The sequence below is a fragment of the Solanum tuberosum genome, unplaced genomic scaffold (assembly GCF_000226075.1).
Source record: "Solanum tuberosum cultivar DM 1-3 516 R44 unplaced genomic scaffold, SolTub_3.0 scf00281, whole genome shotgun sequence".
Lineage (NCBI taxonomy): Eukaryota > Viridiplantae > Streptophyta > Magnoliopsida > Solanales > Solanaceae > Solanum > Solanum tuberosum.
In genome coordinates this window covers 576,267-586,083 of record NW_006239206.1, presented here as the reverse complement: position 1 = coordinate 586,083, position 9,817 = coordinate 576,267, and the positions used below count along the sequence as shown (strand labels likewise).

Genomic DNA, 9,817 nt, shown 5'->3' with positions numbered 1-9,817 from the left:
CATTTTTTTTGGCATATTTTAAACGAAAAATAGGGCTAAATGTAAATGAAAAGTAAAGGAAACAAAGATTAAGATTTATTTGGTAAGAATTTCAGACAAATTTGAAATTTAATCGACCAACTTCACGTCTAGAAAAACCCAAATCCAGAAGGAGTTCCGCAAAAATCAACCCTTATTCAAAAATAACTTTTAAACGATGAATTTTAATATTTTGGCATATTTTAAACGAAAAACAGGGCAAAATGTAAATGAAAAGTAAAGGAAACAAAGATTAAGATTTATTTGGTAAGAATTTCAGACAAATTTGAAATTTAATCGACCAACTTCACGTCTAGAAAAACCCAAATCCAGAAGGAGTTCCGCAAAATCAACCCTTATTCAAAAATAACTTTTAAACAATGAATTTTAAATTTAAGAAAATTATTTTTTGCAATATTAATTTATCTAGGTGGCTATTATTTATCCAGGTGGAAATCCACATCACCACTTTTGCCAGCTGTCGCGCGCGTGTAGTTACAATAGGAGCAGGTGGACGAAAAAGGTGGACGCGACAGAGGAATAAACAAGTTCGGGGGTATTAAAACGGAATTTAGTTTAGGTTAAGGCTGGGCACCGGAACGGGTTGTACCGGTACCATTCCGGTACCATTCCGGTCCGTTCCGGTCCGGTAGTATTCGGGAACTGGATGGGATACATTGAACCGGTACACAGAACGAAACGGTATCATGATTTGGTACCGGTATACCGGTACCGGTTCATTCCGGTCCGGTCCGGTACCGATTCATTCCGATCCGGTCCGGTACCGATAAATCATTTTTAATTAAAATAAAAAATAATATTTTTGTCATTATTTACTTTTATTAGCATTTCTTTTTTGTTTATTTAATTTCTTAAAATTACAAACTTAAGTTATTTAACTTACAAGTTATGAGTATAACTTAATAACTTATAAACTTCAAAAGGTTCAAATCTTTAATACTTAAAAACTTATAACATAACTACATAAACTTAAAAAAAAAACTTTATTAAACTTAACTTACAAACTTATATACGTAAATTTTTTTAAAAATATCTTTAAAATAAACTTAAGTAAAATTATTATAAATTTTAAAACTTAAATACTATAAACTAATATAACTTAGAAAAATAAAAAAACATTCATATTTTCGTAATTCAAAATAACTCAAAAAAAATAATTATTTTTTGAAATAGCTATATGTGCCGTCCCGTTCCGTTCCGGTTCTATCCCAATATATAGTGGGACGGGATGGAACTGAGCTTCCATCCCGATAGTTCCGATCTGGTTCATCCCGATATCGGTCAACAACCCGGTCAAACCGTCCCATTCCGGTCCGGTGGTCCCATTTCGATCAGGTGCCCAGCCTTACTTTAGATGTACATCGTATAAAAAACTTCAAGTTAAGAGGTAATGAGTACTTTTGCCTAAAATTTATGATCAAAGGCCTAGCAATTAATATCCTTAATTGTCTTTTAAAAAGGACAAATAGTTCCAAGTATACCCTTTTGCTATTGGCTTATTTCCCTCCAATTTGAAGTTGCAATAGAAGGGTTTTAGGAAGGGCATTTTTCTCTTGGAGTTGAGAAATGGCATCTTCTTCTTCGACATCATCTGGCCCAGAAATCCCTTGGGTTGAGAAGTTCCGACCCACCAAAGTATCCGACATCGTCGGCAATGAAGATGCTGTTTCCAGGCTTCAAGTTATTGCTCGTGATGGAAACATGCCCAATCTTATTTTAGCCGTAAGAAATTTCCCCAATTTCGCTACTGAGTTTTTCAGTTTTTTGTTGCCCCATTTGTGAAAAATAAGAAATTTTAGCTTCTGGGGTTGAGGTATTTTGCAGATAGCATTGTTAAGTATTTCTGTTACAAAAAAAGACCAACTTTTTGTTCAATTTTGTGGATAATGAGAAACTTTTTTTTCTAGGTTTGAGGTTTAGTCTTGAGATTAGTAAACCCAGCTACTGTGCACTGTTAAGTATTTCTGTTACAAAAAGGACTATTTTTTGCTCAATTTATGGGTAATAGGAAACTTTATTTTCTGGGTTTGAGGTTTAGTGTTGAAATTTGTACACCCAGCTTTCCAAATTTTAATGGTGCTTCTCAATTTGCTACTGTTTTTTCTTATTTCGTTGCCCCATTTGTGAAAAATAAGAAACTTTACTTTCTGGGGTTGAAGTATTTTGCAGATATAGCATTGTTGAGTATTTCTGTTACAAAAAAAAGACTAACTTTTTGTGGATAATGAGAAACTTTATTTTCTGGGTTTGAGGTTTTGTGTTGAGAGATAGACCCGGCTTGTATTGTTTATTGATTTCGCCGGTTACAGAAAAGAAAATGAAAAAGTGTTAAGAACTTTAATGCGGTGATCCTAACAAGCTTGAACTATGTTAGATGCTATTACTATATGTAACTTTATGCCAAGTGAAGGAAAAAAGAACTAACTTTTTGTTCCATGTATGGTTAATGAATAAACTATTGTGAGGTTTGTCGTTTACTGCAGAGAGTAGTAGAGTGATAGACCTCTTCTATAATGGGTTCTAGATTTGGGTTGTCAAAAAGTAAAATAGAAACATGTCGCTAATAATTGCTTGCTGAGTTATTCACAAGCTTGAAATATATCAGAAGCTATTAATATATCAAGATTATGTAAAATGAAGAGAAGTTCTAATTGTTGCTTCATTGGATGTTATAAAACTTTATTTTGTGGGTTTGAGGGTAATAATCTATTTAAATATGAGTTCCATAATCAAGGTCTAATCATGAAATAGTTATGGAGATACTCAACCTGAGAGGGAGGAGTATGTTTTCTTGGGGGCCTAGTGGGAAATGATTTTTTTTCTGGCAAGTCATGCTATCAAAAGTTGTTCGAGAAAGTTCAGTGCTTCAGAAGTGGCCATGGAAGCTTATCAGAGCTCAAAAGCTCCATACAATGTTCTTACTTTTGTTAGATTGTAGATCTTCTACTACAATATCAGTTTTATTCTCTTGCAGTCAATAAGTCCTGAATATGAACCATTTGTGATTCCTGTTGTCGTGAAAATCTTAATAATCCTTGCTTAGTAGCTAGACTTCTCCGGTTGCATGTATATATATCTGCAAAAGTATGCACTCTATGTGTGAGGTGAGCTTCTGCCAGATGTTGGATGCGGATTCTATTGCCTCTTGTGCATGCTCTATTTTGTGGGATAATAGACTTCCAGTTTCAAATACAATCTTGTTATTGATGAATCTTGAATTGGATCCTTGAGTAATATTGATTGGTTAGTTTCAGTGTGTTGATTGATGAGAATGTGTAAAAACGAAGTAGTTCTTGCTAGTTTTCCTGGAGGTTGATCATTTTTACTCGAATGCACATCTAACTTAGGACTTTCGGCCACCAAAATGTTTGTCCATTTGTTGTTACATTAACTTGGCAAAAGCAGTTTGCTCATAGCAGCAGTGGAGCTAAATTAAAAACTTGGTTCGAGTAAGTATATTAGGATAAACACGAAGGTGGACAAGTTTTTACAGGATGTCGTTCACTGGAAAGTTCTTGAAAATCATGTCAAACAAATGTTACTTTCCACATGTTTATCCAGTCCAATCCATGAAAGAGAAGAAAAGATACATCTCTAAAAGATTTTGCGTGTGGTTTCTTCATGCTGGATATTCAATTCTATATAAAACTCCTGCAGGGTCCTCCGGGTACTGGCAAAACCACTAGTATATTGGCTCTTGCTCATGAGCTTTTGGGACCAAACTATAAGGAGGCTGTGTTGGAGCTAAATGCATCAGATGATAGGTATATTGAGTACTTAATTAGATATAAAAAAACCTTTGTTTTACATGGTTAGTTCTTGCTTCTATAAAATGCTTAGAAACTTCAATGTTTCTTGTGCAGAGGCATCGATGTTGTTAGAAACAAAATCAAGATGTTTGCTCAGAAGAAAGTTACTCTACCCCCTGGTCGGCACAAAATAATTATCTTGGATGAGGCTGACAGGTTCGACATGTTCTCCTGTAAATTTTAGACATTGTTTGCTGAGAGGTTGAAGTCATATGAAAAAAAAAACTGTTCATATTTCTATCTCTTCCGCACTCTTGCTATCAATTTGATTGATTCTCAGGGATAGTAAACTATCTATTGACCTGCATTTTCTGCAGTAGCTCAATCATTTTAGTTTTCACTTTTGGGTGTGGGAATTTTATTGCCATGTTCAATGGATTTTTAGCATGACATCTGGAGCTCAGCAAGCACTGAGGAGGACAATGGAAATATATTCGAACTCCACTCGCTTTGCTCTTGCCTGCAATACTTCTTCTAAGATTATCGAACCTATTCAAAGTAGATGTGCCCTGGTCCGATTTGCAAGATTATCTGACCAAGAGATCCTTGGACGCCTTATGGCTGTAGTTGCAGCAGAAAAGGTACTAGCAAACTTAATCCTTGACATGCATGCTATTTTTTTAGTGTTCTTCTTGCTGCTTCTTAGTGGTTTCTTTTGATCCTTGTGTTTAATCAAAAAAAATTGTCTGCACAATGAGGCAGGTACCATGTTATTAAACCTTAATTTGTTGCAGCACAATGAACCTCCCAGCTGTTCTGCAAAATTTCATGCCTTTGTTTGCTAATTAGTTTGGTTAAGGAGTATCTTGGTATTTATGTTCTGTCTTTAAAAAATGTCTAACCAAGATTATGAGCTCAAGGGTAGGAACTTTTCTATATCCCTTCAGCCTCACCAGCATTGGGGAAGTTTCATCACTTACTCTAATCACACTTCTATATGCGGTCATCTGTGTTTTTACCAAATTGTTTGCAGAAATATATTGGTGGAAGGGAGGGAAGAGACTCATGCTACGGAAATGTTACCTCTTGCAGGTTGCTTATGTACCTGAAGGTCTTGAAGCTATTATATTTACTGCTGATGGAGATATGAGACAAGGCTTAAATAACTTACAAGCAACACACAGTGGATTTGGTTTTGTCAACCAAGAGAATGTTTTCAAGGTTATAAGGCTCACATATCTCTTTTATATAATAATTCCATATTTTGACAGATTCCACCCTGATGATTCCATTCTCTCTTGCTGAATGCTAGGTTTGTGACCAACCTCATCCGTTGCATGTGAAGAATATGGTGCGGAATGTCCTTGAAGGAAAATTTGATGATGCATGTGCCGGTCTAAAGGCACTGTATGACCTGGGATATTCCCCCACTGACATTATCACAACCCTCTTCCGAATTATAAAGAACTATGATATGGCAGAATATGTAAAGCTGGAGTTCTTGAAGGTTTGCCTATTCTAGTTCTGAAAACTTCAATCTTCATAAGCAGTCGTTTGTTTAGCACCATTTATATATTTCTGCTGGGTTAACAGGAAACTGGTTTCGCCCACATGAGGATCTGCGATGGGGTTGGTTCATATCTCCAGATGTGTGGTCTGCTGGCTAAACTATCATTGGTTCGAGAAACAGCTAAGGCTGCATGATGAGACAGGCATTGAAGTTTCTGGTCAATTGAGATGAGTCCTCGATGGTCTTCCATTTTATCGCGCATTCTTTACTTTTCTTGAAAATAGCTAGCATTTTATGGCAAGTGTTAGCCTGTCGAATTGCAAAGTTAATACTGCAATGAGGAAAATGATTGTTGAACCATTATGCATTTCAATTCTACAAATGTGCAAAGGCAGCCTTTTAACTCTACTATATGAATGAACATGTTAGAGAAGGACTATATCTTTCTTTTTTTGATTGGTATAAGCGGATTAAGAAAAAAGTCTCTGTTTAGTAGTTCAACATCCTCATTGAGATTTGCTCTCTAGTGGTACGAGTCGACGACATGTGATGTGTGAGTTCGATGCATATTATAGGCTCACAGCTTTGAGGCTAGTCACAAACATAAGCCATATTGTTTGATGAGGGGTTTGAATTTGTGACCTACGATACAAGTTCTTCGATTTTTGTCGATTGGTGTGGTGCAAATACTTATTAGGTGTGATTATTTTTTTTAGCATATCTTTAAAATATGCTTAAAAAGATTTGGTAGAAGTTGGTAGGTCCATTAATTTAATTATTTTTGTCGTGTCATAAATCAATTACCTAAGTTGCGTTGCTCCGTGTCTAGTACGTGTAGTCCCAATGGGGAAATATCATCATGACAAATGACAATAATTGCTTTTACACGAGGTGTCCTTCATAATGTGTTTTAATAAAATATATTCATAAATAAATTTATAATCGCGTGTTTTACTTTATTTGTCTTTTTTTTACTCCCTCCATTTCATATTAATTAAATTGTTAAGGTGTTTCAATTCTTTAAGAAAAAAAGATTAAGACATAAATTAGGCATAACTTTTCATTTTTACCCTTATTAATTATTGTCAAATTTATGATTAAAATAACTAAACATTAATTAATAACTAATTTCAATACTAACTAATGAAGGGTAAAATTGAAAGAACATTCTAAAAATAGTCTTGAAAATTGAACAATAAAGTTAATTTGAAAAATGAAAAATGTCTCAACAATTCAATTAATATGAAATTGATGGAGTAGTCGTTAATTTTTTAATATTAATTTTTCATATAACATGTTTAAGATTATAAAATCAAACGATATTTTGATGTATTCTATATACTTTTTTTAATTTGAGAATATAAAATTTCAAAGTTAAAATCGGACAAATTAATTGAAATGCGGGAGTATTTAAGAGTCAAATGGTTACGTTTTTTTTTTCCGTACATTGTTACACATTTCTATCGTTGACTAAGAATAAATATCGAAATTACTATATTATTTCCTTGGCTTCAGTTTGCTTTCTGTTTAAATATAATTGAAAATTGTTGTTAATAAATTCATGCTGTTACCATTCTTGATCACCTAATCCCCACCTTTTAATCTATGATTCTTCGATAAAAAAAAAAAAAGAGAAATAAATGGGTAGGTTATGGATGATTGATAAGTTAAGACAGTTGCGATTTTATATGATCTTTGAAAAAATCAAAACTAGAAATGTAAACCGTAAAGTAGAAAATATATCTCATATATTCCTTCCGTCCCATATTAGTTGATTATTATATAAAAAATTAGTTATTACATATTAATTGTTGACCTTACTAAATCAAGAAAATATTACTTTAATTTTTTTCTATATTACTCTTGCAATCAATTCTTTTTTAAAGTGTTCACATTTATTTGTAAAATTAATAAGAAGTTTCTTAAGGGTGAATTAGTAAAATTATCTATTTATTTATAATTATTTAAATATTATACAAAAAAAAAGTGATGAATTAATATGAAACGGATGGAGTAATTTTTATCAGTCATAAGTCTATATAACTTCATATAGGCACATAAATAAAGCAGTAGACTTGTCTTACAACTAAAATATTTTTAGACCATTACTAAAAGAAGAAATTAAATAATATACTAAATTAACTATTAAACTCCTCTTATTAACTAAACAACTATTTTAGAAAACTCTAGCGATAACACGTGCAACATTCAATGATTCTGACTTTTTAGTTAGTAGAAGAGAAGAAAATGAATACGATTTCTTCTTGTGCCATTTTTCTTCTTATTATTATTGTTGGAGAGAAGTATTGAAAACATTATTGAATTTTTAGCGTGAATTATTAGTTTTATTCCTGAATTATTTACCGTTTTAAAAATATCCCTTTACTTGATCAATCTGCCACATGGTATAACAAGTGGTCTCAAACTCTTGTAAGAGTGTGAGACTCTGAATAAAAAGTCGAAAGAAGTGTTAAAATACTCCTAAACTTGGCTAGAATTTAGAGGTGCATTTCGCTCATGTGGCAAGATTAAGTTTAGTTAGTCAAGTAGAGGGGTGTTTTTAAGATTGTCAATAATTTCGAGGATGAAACTAATAATTTACGTTAAGTTTAGAGTGTTTTAAATACTTCTCTTATTGTTTTGAAAGCCAGTAGTTCAACAATTAATCAACCATATATAGTCATCATATTTCCCTTTTTGGAAAGGATAGCTCAATAAGAAAAAAGACAATGCTAGTCTAAATTATATTTGCTTCACACTAGAGAATTCTGAATACATACTAGGTATACAGATTAAAAAGTCATATTTCTTTTTCTTAGGAAATATTTTAATTTATAAAAATGTTTTTCATAATCTATCATATGTTTCGTTCTATAGAAAAAAAAAGTATTTGATCTGAATTATTTTCATGAAAATATCGCTACTAATTATGTATTCTCATTATAATTCGAAGTAAGAACACTGATTAAATGGGTTCATATATTCAACAAAATATATTATGTTATGACATGACAATTGACATATGTGGTGAAAACAAAATACCAACTATCTTAGGTAGAACTTAGCTATCAAAAGTTTGGCACAATCTTTAAATTGTCAAGATATGTATTTTTATTTAGTTATTTGTCTTTGTATTCACATTTACAAACAAAAAACATGGTTTGTGTTTGTTTGTATATATAAACAAGGGAAATGGATTTCCAATAAATGCAGAATATAATTATTTTGGAAATGTGAAAATTGAGAGATTAAAGTCAAGAATATTGTATTTTCATACTGCAAGAAGTGCAACTATACTTTGTCAATTTTCTAAGTAAAACTTTTATTTTAATGTTCCAACTAACTTGAACTTTGGTCATGCGGGTGATAATTCTTAGGTTTGATAATTAAATTTCTCATATATTATATTGAGACTCAATCAATCTATTTATATGGCAATCTTGAGATTTCTAATTAAAGAACAAAAGAATTTCAGTCATCTATTCGCTACCTATATTGATTATTCATATATGAAATTGTTGTTTACATAAAGATGCTGATAAAAGTATAATATCATTTAAATAAAACATTTCCGAAAATAATTGTTTACTCTAAGTGTGAAAAAAGACAATATCAATATTACAAGAAAAACAACCTTCTAAAAATAGCATTCTCTCTTTGATAATTGATATAATAAGCTATATTATCATCTTTTTGTTGTTCATCCCCAAAAATAAAAAATTCCCAGAAAAGGAAAATCTCCTACATTCATTTTAAATATTTTATAAAACTTTTAAAAGAATTATATTTATTTACATTTTACAATACCCTTTTATGTATCTTCAAATATGTAAAATTTATCTCAAATAATTTAATAAATTAATGTATTAAATTACACTAAGAATTAATTTTCTTATGAGATAAAGAATTTTTGTTCTTAAGAGCCGTTTAGACATAGAACTGTTTCCTTTGCCTTTTTTTTTTTCAAAATTATTTTCGAAACATTGTTCCATTATTATTCAAAACAAAAATCTCAAACTTTCGATATAATCTATGAACAAAATGCCTACATAAAAGACCCTACCATTTTTTTGGTTGTTGAAAAAGGAAAAAGTGAAAAGAAAATTGTATAAATTCCTTAACCTTTTTGGTTATATAGATATATCCATATTCACTCTGAATAAGAAGTTTTAAATTTGAGCTCTGACTATCAAAAAAATCTTATTAGGCATTATTTATAAAATAAGTTTTATAATACATGATTCATATTTAGTTAGACTCTAACGTGAACTTCCGACATGATTATGTATCCATATCCAATAGACAATGAGTCTCTCCTTGTTCTACCAAACTTAAATAACAGAGAAAAGGCAAACAAATCCTCACCGCGTTTTCCTGTCTAAAAGATACTTGCTAGCTGTTAAAAAAACTCCTCACAACCCCTAAAAATCCTCTCTTTTTCAGTTTTAATTCTTCCCCAATTCTTGAAAATTCAGTTCTAAAGCCTTCTTCATCTCTGCTTCCAAGCTACTTCACCCCC

General features: G+C 31.7%; 1 protein-coding gene across 1 annotated transcript; it reads left to right on the top strand.

Moving 5' to 3' along the window:
• Positions 1-1,529: 1,529 nt before the first annotated feature.
• Positions 1,530-5,737, top strand: LOC102581237 (replication factor C subunit 2). Its single transcript, XM_006358815.2, has 7 exons — positions 1,530-1,761; positions 3,697-3,803; positions 3,903-4,004; positions 4,234-4,429; positions 4,881-5,009; positions 5,101-5,295; positions 5,382-5,737. The coding sequence occupies exons 1-7, from the start codon at positions 1,606-1,608 to the stop codon at positions 5,490-5,492; spliced, it is 996 nt and encodes a 331-aa protein (XP_006358877.1). The 5' UTR covers positions 1,530-1,605; the 3' UTR covers positions 5,493-5,737.
• The last annotated feature ends 4,080 nt before the right edge of the window (positions 5,738-9,817 follow it).

Coding starts and splice junctions, on each gene's coding strand:
- LOC102581237 (XM_006358815.2), top strand. CDS start 1,606: ATGGCATCTTCTTCTTCGACATCATCTGGCCCAGAAATCCCTTGGGTT. Junction 4,430..4,880: donor CTGTAGTTGCAGCAGAAAAG/GTACTAGCAAAC, acceptor TACCTCTTGCAG/GTTGCTTATGTACCTGAAGG. Junction 5,010..5,100: donor ACCAAGAGAATGTTTTCAAG/GTTATAAGGCTC, acceptor GCTGAATGCTAG/GTTTGTGACCAACCTCATCC.